This window comes from Zingiber officinale, chromosome 1A (genome assembly GCF_018446385.1).
Source record: "Zingiber officinale cultivar Zhangliang chromosome 1A, Zo_v1.1, whole genome shotgun sequence".
Classification (NCBI taxonomy): Eukaryota; Viridiplantae; Streptophyta; class Magnoliopsida; order Zingiberales; family Zingiberaceae; genus Zingiber; species Zingiber officinale.
In genome coordinates, this window is record NC_055987.1 from 87,274,740 (window position 1) to 87,298,948 (window position 24,209).

The window sequence follows — 24,209 nt, forward strand, 5'->3', positions numbered from 1 at the left end:
ATGTCATGATGTCATGTCATAAAGTATGAAACTTAAATAAGGCATGACATATAACTAACCTAAGCATTATCATGACATTTCAAATGATAATAAAATAAATATGATGTCATGACATGGCATATGGCAAACAATATATGGCAAATAACATATAAAGGTATAGAAAATACCTAATTCTAGCCTTAGTTGCCATTTTTGATAATTTTGATCATTTTGCCATAAATTCTATATTCCTAAGTGTAATAGACCTAAAATCATATACTAAAGATTTTTAGATCACTATGTGCCAATTAGATTGATCCTAGAAAATTCCTCAAATGTGGTTGGCACATCCTAATCACCTTAGGAATAATTTTTAATTTCATTTTCAAGGCTTGGTTATACCTTGAAACTTCCTAAAATGCCACCTTTTGCCATGATTAGGTTAACTACCTATCCAAATAAGGTGGGCATACCCTAAACCATCTAGCGTGATGAAATCACGCTCCTAGGAACCCAAAACCTATTTGAACTCATTGGGTTCACTAAATATTCACTAGGGATGACTTCCCTAGCAACCCTCCTAATGACCCTCCTAGGCATTAAAGCCTTGGTCATTTGGGACTCATCAAGATCAACTCTAGGGGTGACTCCCCTTGTGACCTTGGTGATGGTCTTCCTAGCCCTAGGTCTTGTTCCATAATCGAATGGAACATTATGGTAAGTGGGCTTGACCACTTGAGACTTAGGTTTGTGACTCAAACCTCTCATGTCCTTGGGCTTTTGCTTTTAACCCTTAGACCCTAGAGTTGACTTCTCCAAATTCTTAAGAGTCTTTTCTAAGGTGTCAAGTCTTGACCTTAAGACTTGATTTTCCTTCTCTAATACCTCAAGTTTTAATTTGTCATTTTTCTTTGAGGTATTCCTAGGCATATGTCTAGTTGTTTTGGGATTCCTATCTAGGTTTTCCTTAACCTTAGATGAGTTAATTCTAGGGTTGGCATTTCTAGTATTATCCTTATCTAGACTAACATGTTTGGCACCTAAACACATGTATCAGATTCTATGGTTATCATGCTTATCATCATTGGCAATTGCAATAAAGCTACTAGCATGTTTCTTATTAGAATTGTAATAATGTGCTTTAAAGGGTACCTTAGGGTTTGCCTTAGCTCCCCCTATAGATGTGCTTGGTCTCTTGTCCTTGTGAGGTTGCCTCCCCCTCGGACATTGGCTCCTATAATGTCCCCTTTGCTTGCATTGGAAGCACACCACGTGTTCCTTGCCCTTGCGTATCGGGACTCCGGCTTCCTTGACCTTTGGCGCCGGTGGAGTCTTCCTAATCCTCTTTGGACATTTACTCTTGTAATGCCCATATTCCCTACACTCAAAGCACATTATATGTAATTTATTTGAAATTAAGTTGCTTGAGTTACCTAGGGTTGAGGATGGATATACGCTCTCTTCTTCATCCCTTCCGGAGGTAGAGGCTTCTTCTTGCACCAATCTTAATGAAGAACTCTCCTCCTCTTCTTCCTTAGATGTTGAGTAGCCCTCAACTCCTAATTCCATACCTCCATGATGTGAGCTACTTGGCTCACTTGACTCCTCTTCATGACTAGAATTGGAGCTCTCCTCATGGAACTTAGCCAAGTTGTTCCACAACTCCTTGGCATCGTTGTATCCACCTATCTTTCACAAGATATCATTAGGTAATGAAAATTCAAGGATTTTCATTACCTCGTCGTTGATTGTGGATTGGTGGATTTGTTCCTTCATCCACTTCTTCTTCTCGAGAGGTTCTCCCTTTTTATCCACCGGAGGAGTAAAACCTACTCGTACACAATTCCAATTCACTAGGTTAGTCATAAGAAAATACTTCATTCTTACCTTCGAATACGCGAAGTCGTCGCGATCGTAGAAGGGTGGAATCGTGATGTCTTCTCCAAGTCGATCCATTCTCTAGCTTGTGCTCCCTCGGGTGTTAATCCGTCGAAGAGCAACCTTGCTCTGATACCACTTGTTAGGACCTTCGGATAGCGGCTAGAGAGGGGGGGTGTGAATAGCCGACCTCAAATTATCGTTTCTTCCTACAATTTAGGTTAGCGCAGCGGAAATACAATGTAGAAACGAGAGTGGAGAAGATCAAACCTCAAACACGATGATGTAACGAGGTTCGGAGATGATACTCCTACTCCTCGGCGTGTCCGTAAGGTGGACAAAGCCTATCAATTCGTCGATGGATGAGACCCCGGATAACCGGCTAATATGAACTCCTTCTGGGTGGAGAAACCTCGCCACAAACTCTTTTGCAACAGCAATAAAGGAGTACAAGATAGAGCAAGAAAACAAGAAGAATATGAATGTAACAACACTTTGCTTGCCTTCTTGTCGACTGGAGTTTGATGAAGCAACAACTTCACGATGCCAGCAGCAACTGATCAGCAAACCAGCCGAGGGAAGCTCACACGAAGCTTCAGAAACACAGAGCTCAGCAAAAGCTCAGATCGCAAGAGTGAGGAACAAGAAGAATCGTTATCCAGAGACATCTTTCCACCTTCACTGTAGAGGCTTATAAACAACACTGCGAAGAAGACACAGAGGAATCCAGAAATCTAGCCGTTGAGTCACAACGGCTAAGCCTGGACCGATCAGGCTCCATACTGATCGGTCCAGGAGGTCCCTGATCGGTCCACAGACCGATCAGGCATCAGTCCTGTATCCCTGATCGGTCTGTGGACCGATCAGGATATAGATGGATCGGTCCACAGACCGATCCCCCCTTCTCTAAATCCCATCGCTTCCTCAGATAACATCGCTTCCTGATCGTTCTCTGATCGGTCTGTGGACCGATCAGATAACCTACAGTGAATCACTGTTTGGTTACTGATCGGTCACCAGACCGATCAGATAAACCTGAGTATCACTGGATCGGTCACCAGACCGATCCAATGCCTTAGAGCTTCCCAGCCCTAAACCCTAAAGCCTTCCCGGTCTAGAGAACGAGCTACCGAGCCCTCTCTGACCTAGTCCGGAGAACGAGCTACCGAGCCCTCTCCGACTTCCACGTTCGGTCCAGAGAACGAGCTACCGAGCCCTCTCTGACCTAGTCCGGAGAACGAGCTACCGAGCCCTCTCCAACTTCGTCTGGTCCAGAGAACGAGCTCCCGAGCCCTCTCTGACCTAGTCCGGAGAACGAGCTACCGAGCCCTCTCCGACTTCATTCGCTCCAGAGAACGAGCTACCGAGCCCTCTCTGACCTAGGAGAAAGAGCTACCGAGCCCTCTCCGACTTCATCCGGTCCGAGAACGAGCTACCGAGCCCTCTCGACCTAGTCCGGAGAACGAGCCACCGAGCCCTCTCCGACTTCCACGTTCGGTCCAGAGAACGAGCTACCGAGTCTCGGCCTGGTCCGAGAACGAGCTACCGAGCCCTCTCCAACTTCCACGTCCACCGAGCCCTCTCTGACCTAGTCCGGAGAACGAGCTACCGAGCCCTCTCCGACTTCATCCGCTCCAGAGAACGAGCTACCGAGCCCTCTCTGACCTAGTCCGGAGAACGAGCTACCGAGCCCTCTCCGACTTCATCCGGTCCAGAGAACGAGCTACCGAGCCCTCTCTGACCTAGTCCGGAGAACGAGCTACCGAGCCCTCTCCGACTTCATCCGGTCCAGCGAACGAGCTACCGAGCCCTCTCTGACCTAGTCCGGAGAACGAGCTACCGAGCCCTCTCCGACTTCATCCGGTCCAGAGAACGAGCTCCCGAGCCCTCTCTGACCTAGTCCGGAGAACGAGCTGTCGAGCCCTCTCCGACTTCTCATGCCAACCTTCCATACTTTGGACTTTTCCCGTACCAAGCTCCCTGCTTGGACTTTTCCGTGCCAAGTCTCCATACTTGGACTTTTCTCGTGCCAAGCTCCCTGCTTGGACTTTTCCGTACCAAGTCTCCATACTTGGACTTTTCCCGTGCCAAGCTCCCTGCTTGGACTTTTCCGTGCCAAGTCTCCATACTTGGACTTTTCCCGTGCCAAGTCTCCATACTTGGACTTTATCGAATCAGGTCAACTCAAGTCGGGTCAACCTTGACCGAAGGTTGCACCCACAATCTCCCAAGTTTGTATTCTTGTCAAACATCAAGATACAACTTTTCTATTCTCGTCAAACATCAAAATACACCTCGAGTCAGGTCAACTCGAGTCGGGTCAACCAGGTCAACCTTGTCCTAAGGTTGCACCAACAAGCATGACTTGGCCGGCCACCTAGGATGGGTAAGAAGGTGGGTATGAGTGGATATAATATTTTATAATTAAAAGGCTACCATAGGAACCGAGAGGAGGAATTGGTTTTAGTCTCCTGATGAAATTAAGCTTCCCGTATTTGCCCCGAATACCAAACTTAATTTCATCAATAATAATTCATACTACTAAAGAATTATTATTGAACTACCGCACCAATCCCAAATTATATTTTGGGGTCCTTCTTATTATGAGTGTGTTAATCTCCTTGTGTTTAAGATGTCAGATACCCACTAATTAATTGAGTTACTGACAACTCATTTTAATTAATATCTTAGTCCAAGAGTAGTACCACTCAACCTTATTGTCGTGTCAGACTAAGTCCACCAACAGGGTTTAACATGACAATCCTTATGAGCTCCTCTTGGGGACATTATCAAGCTAGATTACTAGGACACAGTTTCCTTCTATAATCAACAACACACACTATAAGTAATATCATTTCCCAACTTATCGGACCTATTGATTTATCGAGCTAAATCTCACCCTTTGATAAGTCAAAGAAATAAATACTAAATATATGTGATTGTTATTATATTAGGATTAAGAGCACACACTTCCATAATAACTAAGGTCTTGTTCTTTTATTAAGTCAGTATAAAAATAACTTTCCTTAAATGGTCATACTCAATACACTAAGAGTGTACTAGTATAATTTATCAATCAAGATAAACTAATACCTAATTACACTACGACTATTCCAATGGTTTGTTTCTTTCCATCTCAGTCGTGAGCTACTGTTTATAATTTATAAGGAATTGATAACATTATCTTCTGTGTGTGACACCACACACTATGTTATCTACAATATAAATTAATTGAACAACTACACTTAACATAAATGTAGATATTTGACCAATATGATTCTTATTTATAAGTAAATATTTATACAAAAAACTAGGCTTTTAGTATACATTCCAACAAAAGAGAAATTTATCTTGGCTTTATCGAGATTCGAACCCCAGACCTCATGGTGGCAACACTTCATACACTAGCCACTAGACTCATCCGAGGGGGCCACTCTTAGAGCAACTATTATGACAAAAGGCGAATACGCTCGCCCCCAGCGCCCCCACCGACCCGTCCCAAGACCAACACAGAGGAGGTAAATCATGGGCGGCTACTAGCCTTTGGAATAGTGACTAGCACATAAAGGAGGCATTTACCTCGACTTTGCCGAGATTCGAACCCCAGACCTCATTGTAGCAATATTTCCTGTGCTAGCCAATAGACCCATCCGAGGGGACCTCTTAAAGCAACTATGGTGGCAAAAGGCAAATACGCTCGCCCCCAACGCCCCCGCCAACCCGTCCCAAGGCCAACACGGAGTATGTAAATCACGGGCGGCTACTAGCCTTTGGAATAGTGACTAGCACATAAGGGAGGTATTTTACCTCGACTTTGCCGAGATTCGAACCCCAGACCTTATGGTGGCAATACCTCATGCGCTAGCCACCTCTTAGAGCAATTATTGGTGGCAAAAGGCGAATACGCTCGCCCCCAGCACCCCCGCCAACTCGTCCCCGGGCCAACACGGAGGAGGTAAATCACGGGCGGCTACTAGCCTTTGGAATAGTGACTAGCACATAAGGGAGGCATTTACCTCGACTTTATCGAGATTCGAACCTCAGACCTCATTGATGATAACATCTCATATGCTAGCCACTAGATCCATCCGAGAGGACACCTCTTAGAGCAATTATGAACCATGTTATGTTGGTTTAATTCATGTTCTTGTATTTTGATTTATTTTTATCTATTTCATTGTGCTAATTCATTTTTATGAAAGAAAAATTGTTGAATGGTTATTCATCCCTCTTCTTCTAGTTGCATGCAATAATCCCAACAACATCTCTACGTTTGGTTTGATTTTCTATCTTGTCTTGTGCTGTGTTACTTTTCATCTACTATTTTTAATATATTTTTGTCGTCATACTAACCTGGTAGACAATAAGCAAACACAATAAATCAAGTGACAGAGCCTAGTCACCCCACTCTACCTTCTCTTCGTCATCTAACAAATACGGGTGCAAGGGGACCTGAAATACACAACTTATACATAGCAAATATTTAATATATATGCTCATTCTAAGGATTTTGGTGCTGACATTTGGTAATATATTTTCTGTGGTTATTTTATATTGGAAAGGATTATATGAGCTTCCTCCATCTCTCTGAAGGAATTTCTTTCATAAGGTGTCTCAACGTGTATTAACGGAGTCCAGAGTTGCGCTGAGTTATAAGGCAAAATCGAGCAGGTCAAACCCGTCTAAATCGAAATCAAGCCCGGTTAAAAGTAAGCTCCAGTTAAGTCGTGCTCACTTAGCCAGTTGAGCCCCAAGAAAGGTCTAACCTGACATTCTTTCTGCTCCATCACTCCCCATCACCCTTAGCTTGGCCATTCCAGACCTTCTTTAGTTCTGCTATTCCCGACCTCATTTAGTTCACTAATCCAACTGTTCCTAGCTCGGCCACTCCTGACCTCCATCAACTCGGCTCAATATCACCGATGAGATGACCTAAAAGATGGAAGGTTGATAACCTCCTTCAGTTCAGCTACTTCCCAAACAGTCCAATATCATCGTCCCTGTATGGATGATTATTCCAATAAATTTTGAGGTCAATTTCTAATGAATACAAAATATTTTGTTGGATGTTTGGCTTTCCTCATACAAAGGGTCATTGTACTAGGACAAATATCCCCATGATTTACTTCTTCTAGAAAATATGGGATCATCTTGAAAGGACTAAGAAGATAATAAATTTACCTTTTACTCCAATAACTCATCCCCACGGGTTACCTTACCTCCTACATACGTTATTGTCTAGGCCGGCTCAAGGCATAGGCTATTAAAATCTATGCCTAGGGCCCCAATTATATTGGGATCCACCAAATTATATATATATATATATTTAAAAATATATGAGTTTGAATATTAAATATTTAAAATTATAGTTAAAATTAAATTTACTCAAGATTTATTTTTATTTTTTTTATTTTTTATAACCAAATTATATTTGACTAATAATTTTTATTTTTTTTTAGATTTAATCAATAATTTTAAAATTTTTTTAGATTAAAGTTAAATTTGATTTTTTTTTTACTCGTTATAGAATTAATTGATAATTTTAATTTTTTTACTTTTAAAGTTAGATTTGATTGTTAATTTATTTTTATTTTTTTATTAAAATTTAATTCATAATTTTAAATTTTTTACTAATAAAATTTAATTTACTAATCGAAATTAAATTTGATTTATAAATTAAAAATATTTATTGATTATACTTAATTGATATTATCTTATAAAAATACTTTTGGAAGTCAAAACATATTTAATATTACATTATCATTTTCTCTAAATTTTATTATTTTTTTTCTTCTCCTTCATTATCAATTTTTATACTGTATCCTTACTCTTCCATGAGGCACACTCTTTTATTTTTAATAATTCATCATTGATGTTTAATAGCTAAATATTTTTAGCTAAATAAATTTGATTGATAATTTATCGAAGTTAAAATTGATAAAAAGATAGTTTGGTTCATGAAGCTCTCGTCAATATGAGATCCAGAAGAAGGATATCTTGTACGAAATGACTATATCTACTACTCAAATTTATTACCTTTAGGTCACATAACAATAATTTTATTGAGTTAAGACATTCCTTTATCAAAATTAAAATTGATTGATAATTTTTTAAAAAATAATAATTAAATTTAAATGTATATTAATAATATTGTAATAATTTATTACTTGTTGCCAAATTAATTAACATAAAGTGATATTGGCACAAGATAAAGTTATTGCTACATGACTTAATTGGTCATTGTTTCCAATTGTAAAAATAATCATTAATAATCCATGAAATTATCCTTTTAAATTTTACTAATAAAATTAAATGTTATCCCTGGTATGGTTGAGTTTAGCTATTGTGAGTGGGCAAAGGGTCGAATCTCAACAAAGTTAAGAAAAATGTAATGCCCATAGTGACCAACTGTAATTTCCCGATTTACCTTCTCATAGATGATCATGGGATCGACTATGTGGATCGATAGGATGGCGAATTTCACTTTTTACTATAACTAATAAGATTTTTAATATATTGTTTTTAAAATTAAGACTTACTTTTTTTCTGCCTACAACCTCAAGAATAATTGAGACGGCCCTGACTATTATTATGGGACAAAATTTTTCATAATTTATTTGTCTATATCTAATTAAGGAATCGATAATACTGAACCATATTAAATGAGCATTATCATCGACTCTCTTCCCAGATTTTCAATACTAGTCAACTCAACTTGATCACTAGTTGACTGATCACCAAACAAAGATATTCTATGATATTCCATTTGAACTTGAGTCAACTAACAAGTGAAGTGAAGTACCAATCGACTATATATTTAAACTCATCATTTCTAAGCTTAAGTCCCTTCCTAAGTGTAGTCTTTATACAAGTGAGTCTTGACTCTGGACTTCACTAGAAGTTTCTTGTTAAGAGTTTCTACCATCGGACTTCATGGGCTAAGAAGCTTCTGATCTTCAATGTTGAGAGGCGTTGTCTATATAACTTACTATCTGGTCTTTCTTAATCATCAGTACTTGACTTATCAAGTCTTCGATTCACTGAGTATTTAATCCTCAACCTACTTGGAATTTATCCATGAAGGGCGATGCCAAAAATAAGGGAGATATTAATTGGTGAAAGGATAAATGTACCCTATTCACTTTGAAGTTTAAGTTCGACTCCCTTGATTGGAATGTTACAGAAAGAATATCCGGTAGAGTCCTGAAAAACATCCAAGTAGCATTTTTAGGGTCTTATTGCAATGATATGTCATTGAAGTTCAGCGTGAAAAGCTGAGAAACTATTGCACCCAATCAAGTTAACTAGTTTTTGATATGTTATATGCAATCTCAGTTGAGGCCAAACCATTTGATGCAACTTCGAAGGATTCTTTCTTATTTTATTGCAATTGTTGAAAATTAGTCACAAAAACAATGTGAATGTCACAAGCCAAGAATCACAAGATGATGATTAGTACCACATTAGCTAATCAACATACCTATAATTTTGCCTAAGACCTAAAACCATGACTATTGAATGGAGGTAGAACTAAACAACGAGCAAAGAGGTTCACTTTAGAACATCACATTTGATTTTAAATCGCAACCGATGAAAAATTAAAACTATACTGCTGATATCTAAAGAAGTAAGCAAACCCCACTACGTGTTAAAACACATCATGTGCATGTGCCTCAATTTCATATGATTGGATCAGATTCAACAAACTCAGTTTGCATCTAAAATTTGTAGACACATTTGATAAAATAAGGCAATTGAACTTAAGATTTGACACGAGACATCAGTCCCACAAGGAAGCACTTTTTTGATATCCAAAGAGATACATCCAAACCTGCAATTGCTTTCTTTTCCATTTAGCAGGAATAACTGGAAATCATAATGCCACAAGAACTTTTATCTTATTTAATTGTTAAATTTCAACATAGTTAACAAACTATTTGAATAACTACCAAACAAAGTAATTTCAAAACAGATAAATGACACTAAAACAATCAGACAAAGCAATAATGCAAGTGTGATATAGACCTTAACTATGTACATCTATTTGGTAGCTACTAAAGAAGGAACAAGGGTAGCATGCCTCATCCTCGGTCCACAATAGAGACACGATGCAATGAGTCAACTTATTGAGGCAGGTGCGTTATGGCTTTTCTCGCACCTACAAGGACCAAGCCAAAGAAGAAAATGACCCATAGAAGAAGCATGTAGCCTAAACTAAAGCACCATCTCACTTCTATCTTTCCTTGTTGCTTCTGTTAGTGACCCAATGCCCATGGAATCAATTAGTAGCAAAAGAACAAACAGCACCAATTTTTTTGCACATTTGCTTGCACTAGCCTCGATGATTAAAACAGAAAATTTCATGAACTGGCAGGACAAAAGCCAGTGATCCTAGTGAGAAGCCGGCATTTTATCTTCCAGCTTGTTATCAGTGGTTTCTGAGTCCAGCAAGGAGTTCTTGGATGCAGGCTTAATCACCTCACTTATAGCAGGAAGCCTTGACTTGGGGGTCAACCTTTTGGCCTCCTCACACGAGTAAATATTTATTTTTCTGACCATGCTGCAGAACTCACTGGAAGTGTGTGCCATTAAAGATAAATTAGTTCAACAATTGACCATGGCGGTTAGAAAGAGCTTGTTGGGGAGTTAATAGAACAAACATGGAACCTTATGAGAAAGTTAAGAGGGAAGGATTTAGAGCCTTACTGCCACGGATCATCGCCAACCATCATCATGTCATCTTCATCGTCAGTGTAGACAACCTCCCACTTCTTTATTTGGCTGGAGAGCTCTCCCTTAATATTGAACATCTCTTCCAGCTTCAGAAGAAGATCATCATATCCATATAATCTAGTCAAATCTACTGCTCTCCCAACTGCCATTCCTTGCATGTGAACCTGTCAAATAAGTGCACATAAACATTATGAGGAAAAAACACCACCGAGTGCACCATATGAATCTGCTAATGTCATCCAGAATGATAAAGAAGGAAAAAAAAATATAGATTTATGATTACCTTAGTGCAGCTTCTTAATTGTCGATTTTGAGATTCTTGAATTAACCTCACGCATGGCTTCTCAAGCTCACTGCTGAGTGCATTTGTCTCAGACTGGTTAAAGTTGGATGGTTGAGATTGTTGATCTGAATCAACATCCAAAGATGTCACAGGCTGTTCCTCTCTCAGACAAGAGAAGGCAGTGGGTACAGAGATTTCTTCGGCTCCCCAGCTCTCAACTAGCTGGACCCCAAACAGCCTACAGCCTGAACTACTTTCCATCTTTCTTTCACTTTGTCCATCATTAATACCTGTCAGACAGGAATCAATTTGATTTTGTATCTTCGTCCAGTACATGGGGCTGTTACCAGCTGATGGCCCATTGTTTGCATTCAGCACAATTGACCCAGGCTTTGTTGTCAATGTGAACAAAGGTGATTGACAGGAAGGTGCATATATCTCTTTTCCTCTGTGCGACCCTATGAATGGTAAAGTTTGAGTGCTTTCAGCAGATGATGTCATAAATACAAAAGTGCGACAACTGAATAAGAAGTCATTGAAGAAAATTGACTACTGACAACTAAATAAGAAGTCATTGAAGAAAATTGACTACTATCATAGATTGTGACTACTATATAGTTTGTTCATATCACAAAAGGTGAAAAGTGTTTAGTGATACTACTGGCCGATACGATCAAAGTATCCATAAACATCTTAAACAATTGTTACTTTTGAAAACTTGAGCCCTTACAGAAGCACTGATAAAAGCAGGTCACTGTATCAAGAGAACAAAAAAATCACTCATCCAGAGGATTTTCAGCCAGCAGTTCTAGTGTTAAACTGCTCTTATATAAGATAAATGAAACTCTTGTTACACAATTAGGTCATCTAGCAAATATATAATACAAGACTGAATTTTTGGATCATCTAAAACAGCTCTCTTAACTCCAGTCCACACTTGCAGCGTTCTATGGACACCACTACAAGGAGCATATTCAGGTGATACTTCAGCAGGTTGGGAAAGTGGAGAAACGCTGACATAAAACTTATTGCACTTGAGAACATGGCATGGTGGATAAGTTTTAAACGCAATCATGAAAGTTCCAATGTCAATTTGATGATGGTTGGGGTTAGGATAGCATAACTATGATCATTACGACTAGCAACACCTAAATGCATGACCTGTGGCCCTTGACATTACATGAGTTCACCCATGCTCAGACGATGACTACAAAAAGCTAATCCTCAAAACATATTTATCCAGTAGGGGACCAACGTGATTGGTGAATCCAAAAGTCCAAATGGCATCAACTAAGTAGATATCTCAAATAGAGAAGATAAAATAGGTGTGGGAGAACAATATTACCAAATGTTGGAGTAGCATCAGTTGTAAGAACAGATGAAGCCGGCAGTCGGGGTCGTTTGTTTCTGACCACCAGTTGAGATGTCGGAGTAGTTGTAAGAAGTGGTTCTAATTCCCATGGTGAAACTCTATCTGGCTTTGGAATAGATGAAGGTTCATCCCATTGAACCTGTACATATAAATCAAAGCATTTCACAAGAATAAATGGCAATATAGAGGTTGTAGGACTCGTAATAACCAACATTAACAATGCTTGATAGTATAAATTTATTGTTCGCAAACTTGTCTTAAGCCAGCAACATGAAATCCTTACCTTTAGGGATCTCCATTCTGAATCTGTCCATCGACATGATGACGGCTTATCTACACCAATGATAGTTCCACTAAACCTGTAATTATCAAAGACTGTAAATTGCTACTATATATTAACTAGGGTACTATATTTGAGCAACAATATATACAGTCAAGAGTACCTCCTTTCTGGAGCTTCATCACCCTCAAAACTCATCTTAAATCTCATCCCAACAGAAAATTTGTTATTTTTGGCTTCAAGATATTTGTTTACACTTACGATGAACTCTGATCGGCTTGTTCTGAAACATAAACACATTCGTAGTAAATTTCTTCAGTTTTTCTTTCAAGAAAAAATACTAGGAATCCTCATTTTGTTCAAGCAGTAACAAGAAAATCAAATAATAAATGCATCATTGTTTCCAATTTCATCTAGAAAATATTCAAGAGGTGATTTAATGAAATTGAATTCAAGATTGACAGGAGAACCAAGCATTTTGCAAAATTAAATATAATTTTTATAATCCAACCACAAACATGTTTTTTAGTAATTTAAGTAGACAATCATGTTTTTGCATGCCCATGCATAAAAGGTAAAGAGTAAACAATGAAAAATATTAACCTTGGCTTGTAAAAAACAGAAAACAGAGTCCCACTAGTAATAGCATGAGATGCAGTAGCCAATACTCCAACATGCATACTATGACTGGATATGACAGATGACGGCAAGTTATTTATTTGTCTCATGAGCCGTCTCACACCGACTCGAAGTTCATCATTCTCACCTCTGCAATATAAAATATACAAATACATGGTTATTATTTCTCCAAGTTATCAGGGTTTAGTATAATTATGAGATGAATCTTGGAAAATAATTTGAAAAATATGCAAAATACAGCAAACGTAACTATTACCTTAAGAATATAAATGCATCACCAGCTACTAATCTTTTTGAGCTCACGAAAACACTCCAACCAGTTGTGAGAAGATGGCGCCTAGGTTGCCCTGAAAGATGAGAAGCTCAGATTAGCAAAAGTCAGCTTGCAGTAACTTACCAATACAGAGATTAAATATATGAATCAATATTAACAATTGAAAAATAAACTAGGATTGCCGCAAACCATAAACATCTACTACTACAAAAACTTATTCTAAAAATGATTCCACACAGATAATAACAGATATCATGAAAAATCAAACAGGGTTGAGACAATGCAATATCATGAAAAGTATGGTGTTATTTCCGTGGATTTCTACATTCCAATCTTTAATTGATCCAGATTAAAAAGAAAGATTAATAAGAACAAAGCAAAAAAGGCAATTTTTAATAATCAGCATAATGCATAGAAACCTCGAAAAATGTGACGGAAATGCCAATCATTTCCATGAAGATCTTTAGCAACCAATTCTTGCCAAGGTGGGTTCTGGGACATATCCTACACACAAAAATAAATAAATAAATAAATAAATAGTTATCACTAAATAACTTCAAAAGACGAATACAAGGAAGTTTCAACATAAATCAATATATTAAGAGAACTGAGATAAGAATTAGTAAGCAATAAAAGAAATCATTTCTGAAAGTAGCAACTAACCAGCAGAGGCAGACACTCATCTGCATGCCTCTTTAGAACTGAGAAACCACCGTGTGTACTTGTGTCTGATGCAGTCAGAACCTTACAAAATGAGCGGACATTGCACCTTTCAGGTTCTGGTAGTTGTGGATCTGGACAAGTAACCTCGCTTTGCTGATTGCACGAAAAGGAAAAACAACAGGTTAAAGGAATGAAAGAACATGATGCAAAACTAAAGCTGGACAAACAAGTAGGTACGAAAGCTACAAATCAACATTTTCCTGTTACTTTAAGGTAAGAAAAATTATAAACATTCTGGAAATAGCAATCCAATGTATGTACAATCATATTGGTAAAAGAATCAGATTATAAAAGTCATTCTTATTTTCCAAATTATTATTTTCTACTGATATCATGAAAGAATCTAAAAGGAAATGATGATGAGCAAAAGACTCACATCAGCTTCAGGTAGCAATGTTATCTGAGCAAAAACTTCATCTGTATCTGCTTCAGCCTGAAATTAGCACATAAAAAAGTAACTCATTTGGCTGGTAAAAAGGCTGGAAGAATGAGCATAGGTATTGTGGCACACTAACATAAAATGGCTTGGAAGAGACAAACCTGAAGCTGCACATGGACTACTTTGCATAGGATCTTTGATGGCAGATCAAACAAGGGCATCTGTTGATCATGCCCTTGATTTGTCGATGCTTCAAGCTTAAAAAAACAAAAACAGAAACGAAATAACTCCAGTTTCTCAAAATTTAAGAAAATAAACCACCTTAAATACATAGTTTTAATAAAGAAAATACAACAAAAAGTTTCCACTTGTGCTAAACAGAGATACTGTACGCCTCAAAAAAGGATTACAGGCTACCTGCCTAGCAATTATTAAAGCACCCAAATATAGAAAGTCGAGGGCCAGCAAGTAACATGCAGGTACAGGATTCGGATAATGAAAAGGACAATTTCAAAGAGCATAAGTAAGTAGATAGGCTGTAGTAGATAGGCTGTAGTTCTTGATGGTTCTTATGCAATGAAGAAAATGATGGAAATAAAGAGGTCGAGCAGTAAAAAAGAATTCAACCAGTACCTGCTCCATGTGGCCTTGTGGAAAGTAATAAACCCTTTCACCTTCACGGGGTAGAGTGACTAATGGTCCTGCACATGCTTTCCAAAGTTCTGGGTACAAGACATCGCCATAAGTACCTGATTGGATAAAATTATAGGCAGCGTTCAGGAACCAATTGAAAGTAACATCTAAAACCAAGAACAATCATATTACCTAGTGGTTAGCAGATGAATGAATATAGTGAATTTGATGTTTTCTATAAAGAAAAACAAAAGATTAAACTCTATTAATTGGAGAGGGAATGATCCAGGAGAGTTTGTCTAGGGATGATTATTTAAGAAGCCAAATAAGTGATATTGGTCGCAGAAAATTTTTGCGAATAAAAGATTAGGTCAAGAAGACCGTCTAGGAAGAAAAGGTTAATTAAGAAAAGGATCTACAATATGAAGTATTTGAGAAAACGTAAAAGCATAAAATGGTCAGAAATGAAATCACTAAAGATAGGACAAGATCAACCTCAACAAACATGAAACCCGAATGATAATTTTGGGAAATGAAAACAAACTTACTCATTGTTCAAATCTAGGAATTCTATTTCGAATGATAAACATCTCCAAAAGCCCTCAAAAAAAAAAATTAAATGCGAAACGACAAAACCATGAGAAGGAAAAGAGAACTCCGGGAGAAAACAAAAGGATAATTGCGTAATAATAATAATAATAAAGACAATAAAGAGTTCTAACCTGATCCAAGTACAGCGGATGAACTATTTGATGGCGGCAAAGCCATGAAACCAGTTTAGAATTTCTCTTCAGAAAGGAAAACAGGCGCAGCAGTTCCGTTTCGCACTTCAAAGTTGAAGGGCGACTTAAGTACACACAGAATCCCGGCTGATCGCAGCTCCAGAACTTCCAGTCTCCCACAAATCCCTAGCAAAAATCCAACGAAACCTCGGTTACCACCTAAAATATGCGAGCAGTTGCCTACAATAGCATCTGACCCCTATTCTGGCCCCGCGATGCCTTGACGTTTTCGTACATCGTGAAACGGAAACCTAGTAGCTCGAAAGGCACCCCTTCTTCACCTTGTTTTTTCTTGAAACGGATGTAGCTTGGTCCTTCAACGCTGGATGCAATAAAGGCACCTCTTTTTCGCCGCCTCCGAATTCACCGCTAACGTTGCACAAGAAAAGGCGCCTCCTACGCCGTTTCTCCGCCCAAACACAGATCTGCAGCAAGGAACACTAACAGATCTAGCTAGCACTCACAGAAACTTTACACTCGTAAAGCACAAATCTCTTTTATGTCACACCAGTATAACTTAAATCCTCGGCCCAAAATCTGCCCTGTAACTAGAAAGAGAAAAGCTATTACAACCACATCAAAAATCGGACAGAAACCAAATTTGCCAAAGGAATTCAAAACAGAATAAAACTCCTACAGCCCAAACAGAGCAGGACGCACTCGAAAGCCTCCAAGATCGAAACTTACCCACAACGGGAAGATCCTCAACTAATCTCTACCGCCACAACCAAAAGATTTCATATCGAAGCCATCCTGCGAGAAGGGAAAACCACAAGCGGCCAATCGAGTAGCCGACGAAGAATCGCACGGACTAACACCGCGAGAAAGAAGCAGAAAGAGGAAATGGGCGGAGGAGGAAAGCTTGGGGACAGGAGAACCACTCCGGCTTTAACGACGAGGCGGCTTCTTTTTCTGGCATTACTTTTATTTATTTATTTATTTATTTTTCCTTTTTCCTCTTTTCACTACCTGTCTCTGCGAGACCCTACACCGCACCCTCCGACGACGCTGCTCCCTACTCGTTCCACGGATAAGCCACTCCCTGGTTCCCGTTTCCCGTTTCCCGTTTCCTGAGATCTAGTACTCCCTCGGTTTATCGAACGATCCTCCACACGCCAATTGGACGGCGGAATGCCACTTTAATTTTACGAGTTTTAGATTTCCAGAATCCGCCGTCCCTATCGCTATTCTTCTCCGACAGGACAGCACACGCAGCAGTCCCCGAAATAACGAACATGCCATCGCCGTCGAAATGCGACTTTGACGGGGGGCACGGGAAGCGCGACAAGCAGACCGCCACGTCACTGCTCGAGCCAGCCGGCCAACCCGGGGAAGCCCATCGATCCGACGGCAGAGACGCGGGGAGTGGACGGTTCAGATTCGGACCTACCGACACCGGGGCTCGGATGGCAAATACTCCAAGGAAGGAGGGCAAAATTGTCCTGTGGACGTCTGGTCCCCTGCGGGGGCGTCACTCCTGGCCAGTTATATCCCGGCAAGCAAAGGATCACCTTTTAATACTCCACCGCCATGATCGTCAATCATCATCACGCTAAACCCCCTACAATTTATCGTATTTCCAAGAACACCACTGGTCGATGATAATGACATAATTAGCGTTAATATGATATTGGAATTCCAGGTCACAAGTCAAGTAGCAGGGAAGAAGGGGCAATTATTAGGTGCTTGTAAAGTGTGTTGTTTAATCCAGAGGCTGATAGGGATTTGTTGGTACAAAGAAGAGGGGAGCATAACAGGTCCCGAGGACGCAACTAGCGTATTTATCTAATTATAAAAGTATCTTTTTTTTATTATTTTTATAAGAAAAAAAAAACAAAGGTAGACATACTCTTGTCTGTGTTATTGTTTAGTATAATAGTTATCCTTAATATCCTATCAATTTATTTATACCTCAATATAAAAAAAAATAAATTATGAATAATTATTAATTAGATGATCAATATATATATAAAAGAAAATATATTCAAATATATTAAATTTCGATCTAAAATTTTATGTGATAATATACTATGTCTTAAAATTAAATTATTTGATGGACAGGTTAATCCGACGGAGTTTTGCCCTTGAGTACTTAGCCCTTTTTCAAACTTGATTGCCTACATTATGAACGTCATTAATTGATGAATCAACGAAGAAAACAACTAAATTAAAAGAGAGGTCTTCCTTGAATACTTGGAATGGCCTACTGGCAACAATCTCTAGACCCACCGAATCCATGCCGGTTGACTTTTGAACTAACTCTCTTCCTCCTCAAGGAAGCTTCTGATGCATTGTGCGTATTGATAATGGATGTATTCATGGTCATGGATTCTGCAGTGCAAAACCATCTTGTTTGGCGTTAGAAAGCATTAATCTCTGGACGAGCGAGTCTAATTAAATAGTTTCATCATATCCCACTGCAAAAGCAGCAGAAAGCAGAATCCACCATCGCTAGCTCGTTTCTCTTGTAGGTTGCTTTCGTGTTAATTTTTAGATGGATTTCCATGAGAATCACTGACTGGTCCCTGCAACCTGATGCCTCTGTCGAATTCAGGCAAAACAATCTCAGGCAGTGGTCCAGAATGAGCGATCATCTGAACGAGTCTCAAATCATGATGAGAACAATGGTGCATCTCTGTAACAGTGATGTCCGAGCAGCTTTTGCAACTCTGAAACATGTGCTTTCCCCATTGTGAATCTCACTTGTGTTCCAAACCATGGAAAGGTGTATGTGTATGACCTTTAACCAGGTCTTTCCAAAGGAAATTAAGGACCAATTCTTTGAAAAGCTCAGCTCTGTTAGGTGAGCTTGTGCCGAAAGTTTCTGCTTTTACTGATCCTGATACACGTATTACTTTTTAGTAAGAAACTATTGCTCAAAGAGTTCTATTCAAATTGTCAAATTAATTATAAAGACAAATATAAAGATCATGTTGGTCTTTATAATGCATTCGTGCATGCCTACTGAAAAGTAGACTTATAAAGGAGATTTGTAAGTCGTTTAGAAAACAAAATGCAAGGGCGAGTGTGGCTGGATGATTTATTTGTCATCAAAGCCAGTCAGATATAGTTATTCGACTTGTGAAAGGAGTTAATGAGGTTTTAAAAACTAGTGGCAAAGAAGAAACACATGCATTATTCATTAGTTTTTAATTCTGGAGTTAATAATTCCATTGTCAGTTGCAACTTCAAGAGGGAAGAGACTTTTCTCTGCAACAAAGTAATAAAAGTCAACGGGGGATATTGAGCAAATGAATGATTAATTAGCGGTTGATGTGGCTGAACCACTTCCTCACTTTAAGGCTCCCACCACCTCCCTTAGTCTGCCACAAGGTTCGCATCCTCACATGTGCATTCACACCATTTGAAAAGGATTGTGTAAATTCATTTATACTGATTAATTTTAAAGATGATAAATTTAAATTTTTAAAAAAATTTATCAATAAATTAAAAATACTTATGTAGTATTCTTATGCCAAATATTTTTAGATCAATCGTCTATTATTAAAAAAAATTTATCTATTAATTTGCTCAAATTAAGATTCATCCCTAAATATCTAAGAAAATGAAAAGACATTTGGTCATTGTACCATTATTTTGGGAGAGAAAATGTAGTTGATTCTTTTTTTTATAATTTAAATATTTAATTTTTAAAATCAAATAATTTTAAATATGATGGATATCATCCTACCTAGGGATGTAAATGAATCAAGCCGTTCGTGAGCTATTCGAAACTCGATTCGATAAAAATTCATTTGAGCTCGTTTAATAAGGCTCGTTAAGATAAACAAACCAAGCTCAAGCTTCACAATACTCGGCTCGTTAGCTCGTGAACACGTTCGTTAAGCTCATTAATCAACTTTTGAATTAAAAAATAATAATTTTGATATTAAATTTATAAATTTTACACTCTACTTATGAAAAATATAGACAAATATATTAAATTTATTTATTAGAATAAAATTATAAATTTTAATAAGAATATTATAATTTTCTCTAAATATATAATTTAATTTTTTATAAATATTTAATTTATAATTTATACTTATTAAACTCGTTTATGCTCGATAAAAGCTCGAATAATTCGTGAACCATGAATATATTCGTTAAATAAAGCTTGAGCTCAACTCGATTATAAACAAGTCAAGCTCAAACATTCAAGAATTCGGCTCGATTACATCCCTAATCCTATCAAAATTTCTATGGCCAACGAAGTTAATAATGGACTCGATGTCTTTTGTCTCTTATTTGATTGATTAAATAAATGAATGTAAAGGTAATTTACATAGATTTAAATATTGATTTCTGTGTATTTATAACTCGACAAATTAATTAGGACTAATTTCTCTCTATTTACGTACACGAATTAATTACGATTCATTTATCTCTATTTAAAGTCTTAGTGGAAAACAAATTAAAAAATAAATATGTTGTACAAATAAATGTTTGCTACGTATAACGACATCCTCTTGAAATTGATGTTGATTTATAAAAAAAAAACATCAATTTGCCAATAAAAAATTTATTTCGTTGTCCAGTTAAAGACTTTATAAACACATCAATAATATGTGCAACGGTAAAAATATGCAGAAGAGAAATGACATAAATATTTACAACTTCGGGATAAAATGATAAATAATTTTAGTGATAAACTAGATTATTAATAATTTGAATAGCACTTCTATTATTAGCATGGAGAGAAGTGAGTTTAGATTAAGAAAATTAAACAATAGTCCCTTAAGCTAAGTAATATCATAGCTACATGCATAGCTTGATATTCAGATTTAGTGGAAGATTTGTTGACACACTTTTATTTCTTATTCTTCCATGATACAAAAGAATTTTCAAGAAACATATATTAATCCGTGAAAGAGCGACGAGTCTTTGGACAATCAGCCCAATCAACATCGCTAAAAAGTACTAAGTTACAAAAAAGATCTTGCATGAAAGACTAAAACACAATGTGAAGTGCCCTTAAGATATCTTATGATGCGATGAACTACAACCAAATGAAGATGCCAAGGAAAGTATATAAATTGACTAATTTGTTGGCCAACAAATGAAATGTCAAATCAAGTAAAAATTAGGTAATTCAAACTACCTACTAATTGGCGATACAAAAATGGGTCAGAAAATAGTTCTCCGTCATCCATGTGATTCTTAGCATTCACTTCTAAAGGAATATCAACAAATGTAGAGTCCTGAAGTTCAACAAAAGTAGTCAAATCTTGAATATATTAATGTTGATGTAGGAATATACCAAAAAAACAAAATAAACTTCCAACCCTAAGAAATATGTTAGATTTCCAAGATCCATATAAAATGAAGTTTGAAGACATTGCTGAATTTGAGTAAGTAATAAAGAATTTGTTTCCAATATAACTATGTGATCAATATAGACCATAAGGAGGATAATTCTAGTAGAAGTTTTATGAAGAAATAAAAAGAAATCATATTGACTTTGCACAAATTTAAACTACAACAAGGTAGAATAAAACTTCTCAAATAAAACACAAGGAGCTTATTTTAAGCCATATAATAAACATCTTAACTTACACACTTTAAAAGTGGGAGAGGAGAAAACTAGGAGGAAGTGTTATGTTGATAATTTCTTATAATTGAGAGCTATTATAAGATAATCGTCTTATACAATGTGATCCCGTCCGGAAGCTGAGTCAGGCGGAGACTGGCTGTGTTGTCCTTGGTGTTGACGGAAAGTCGTGGAGACACCTCGTTGATCTGGTACCTCCTGGGAAGGCTCCTACGAGTGGATGACGGGGGATGATGACTAGGATGATGAGGCGAGGGTTCTGCACACACTCAGACAAGCCGCCCTCACGTTAGAGACTAAGAACCAAGGAAAAAGTCCCCAGGTCAGGTCCTCCGACGCTCAAGTCAGGTACTTTTTCCCCATAAGCACAGTGAAAGGACGGAAAAGTAAAGGACGAATGTGTAAAGACGAGTGAGCGTACCTGCGTAAGGGAAACAACCTCCCTTTTATATGGCAGTGAGTACTTCTGGAGTCTGACGAGTGTCAAGGAATGTCGGATGTCAGGATTTGTCTAGCGATGAATGACACATGACGTCCTCCTATAGGTCTGAGAAGGGATCGGTGGGCAATGAGCCCTAGACCGTTAGCATATTCCCTGGCATGCAGTGATTATTCTCTGACAGGTTGTTAAGATTCCCTTGCTTGATTGTCGTGTAGTGTGTGCCTGCCCCGGTCTGTTAACCCCGGCCTGGGTCCTCGTACCTGCAACTCTTGACCTGTGGGCATAGACCTGCATTCCCTGGTACATTCCCTGGCTTGTGTTTGTCGCCCCGGAAATCCAGATCTGTATGTCCAGCCCTACATTTAACATTTGGTAAATCCTGGTAAATCCAGACCTGCGCTTACCGTCCTGCCAAACGAGGTCTTCGCTTGTCGTTCCTTAAGTCTCGTCCTGTAGGCAGAGCCCTGCTCCGTATTTTATCCTGTACGTCCTGAATCATACGTCCTAACCCTCATATCCTGTTCTGTATGTCTCGTCCTATAAATCCCGACCTATAAGCCTTAGTCCGCATATCCTGACCTGTACGTCTTGGTCCGCGTATCTTGTTCTGCAAGTCTTATCCCGTAAGTCCTGACCTGTAAACCTTAGTCCGCATATCCTGACCTGTACGTATTAGTCCGTATCTTCTGTTCTGCAAGTCTTATCCCGTAAGTCCTGACCTGTAAGCCTTAGTCTACATATCCTGACCTGTACGTATTAATCTATATCTTCTGTTCTGCGTGTCTCGTCCTGTAAATTCTGACCTGTAAGCCTTAGTCCACATATCCTAACCTATACGTATTAGTCTGTATCTTCTATTCTGCGTGTCTCGTCCTGTAAATCCTGACCTGTAAACCTTAGTCCGCATATCCTGACCTGTACGTATTAGTCCGTATCTTCTGTTCTGTGTGTCTCGTCCTGTAAATCCTGACCAATAAGCCTTAGTCCGCCTATCCTAACGTGTATCCCGTAAGTCCTGACTTGTACATCTTACCTTCTGAGTTCCTACTCGCCATGTAGGCTTAACCCCTGAATGCCACTTATATCCAACCTGGACCGTCCGGTAACTTGGATCTTTGACCACCACGTAGGCCAGACGTTTGACCACCACGTAGGTTGGACCTCTGACCATTACATAGACTTGACTTCTGACTGCCACGTGAGCTTGACTTTTGACCACCACGTAGGCTGGACTTCTGACCATTACATAGGCTTGACTTCTGACCGCCACGTGAGCTTGACTTTTAACCGCCTCATGGCCTTGACTTTTGATTGCCCCATACGCTTGACTTCTGACCACGTTAGCTATCCGACCCCACTATCATGCACCGTATCACAAGCCTCCCCCTCAAGTCTAGTCAAAGGAGGCTCTAGTCCGACTGACTAGACCCAAATCCAAGTTCACTCGCTCCCCTTACCAAGTCGTTAACCCCTTTTCCTTTTTCCCAAGTCCTTGAGAATTTTATCATGCGCTGGAGTGTCTCACCTCTTCCCAGGAGTTTTGAGTTATTGCATCCATTAACATATATGGGGGGGGGGGGGGGGTAACGTTTCCTTAAATGAGCCTTCATTTCCTGCAGATATTCGCATGCCCCGAGGAGAATGCCTTATGTTCGTCTCTTTAAGTAGAGCAAACATTCCTCCCATACTCAGGCTGCCATGGAACCTCCAATGGGATCTAACGAACCATCTTCTTTACGTCAACAAGTTACCCAGTTAACTCAGTTACAGGCCCAGAAAGATGAGACTTTATTGGAGATGACTTAGAGCAGAGATCTTCAGTCTTCCCTTACTCATGAAATGGAAGGACTCTGGCTGGCTGCTAAGTCCAAGACTCGGGCCGAGGCAGCTTTAAAGCATAAGGCTCGTACTGACCTGAGGAATTAGACCCATTTTATTACCTACCTAAAGCTGAAACATGAGGACACCGTAGCCCTCCTGCAAGAGTAAAATCGGATAAAAGATGAAACCATTGCCCATCTACAAAGCAGCATCCAACGTATCAAGGAAGAACTGGCTCAAGCGCAGGCTCATCTATCAAAGAGGAACCAGGCATCTTGCTCTTGTAATAATGTGACCTCATGAAAGATATTCCTCAACTCTTTTTAAATAAACAATATTCTCCGCATTATCTGCCCATTAGGGTGTGAGTCTATATTTCCTTGTCCCTCCTATTATCATGTTCCATAGACGCCTTCTCCTCAAGAAAAGTTTCAAGAAAA

General features: G+C 38.7%; 1 protein-coding gene across 5 annotated transcripts; it reads right to left on the reverse strand.

The window, feature by feature from the left end:
• Positions 1-8,778: 8,778 nt before the first annotated feature.
• LOC122026666 (auxin response factor 7-like) lies at positions 8,779-16,881 on the reverse strand. Of its 5 annotated transcripts, none has more exons than XM_042585413.1 (16): positions 16,643-16,881; positions 16,237-16,497; positions 15,896-16,081; positions 15,174-15,289; positions 14,702-14,797; positions 14,538-14,594; positions 14,102-14,254; positions 13,858-13,942; positions 13,421-13,511; positions 13,129-13,293; positions 12,689-12,808; positions 12,529-12,604; positions 12,219-12,384; positions 10,874-11,331; positions 10,564-10,754; positions 8,779-9,060 (listed from the first exon to the last, which is right to left on the reverse strand). In XM_042585413.1, exons 3-16 carry the CDS (start codon positions 15,939-15,941, stop codon positions 8,913-8,915), a joined length of 1,968 nt encoding a protein of 655 aa, XP_042441347.1. In that variant the 5' UTR covers positions 15,942-16,081; positions 16,237-16,497; positions 16,643-16,881; the 3' UTR covers positions 8,779-8,912. The 5 variants fall into 5 exon arrangements, with proteins under 5 accessions (XP_042441347.1, XP_042441331.1, XP_042441337.1 ...); XM_042585397.1 differs by lacking the exon at positions 8,779-9,060 and adding an exon at positions 9,841-10,429 and having other exon boundaries at positions 16,643-16,878; XM_042585403.1 differs by lacking the exon at positions 8,779-9,060 and adding an exon at positions 9,841-10,429 and having other exon boundaries at positions 16,237-16,503; positions 16,643-16,878.
• Between the last annotated feature and the right edge of the window lie 7,328 nt (positions 16,882-24,209).

Coding starts and splice junctions, on each gene's coding strand:
- LOC122026666 (XM_042585397.1), bottom strand. CDS start 15,941: ATGGCTTTGCCGCCATCAAATAGTTCATCCGCTGTACTTGGATCAG. Junction 13,512..13,857: donor TTTCCGTCACATTTTTCGAG/GTTTCTATGCAT, acceptor CTCATCTTTCAG/GGCAACCTAGGCGCCATCTT. Junction 13,294..13,420: donor GATGCATTTATATTCTTAAG/GTAATAGTTACG, acceptor TTTATATTGCAG/AGGTGAGAATGATGAACTTC.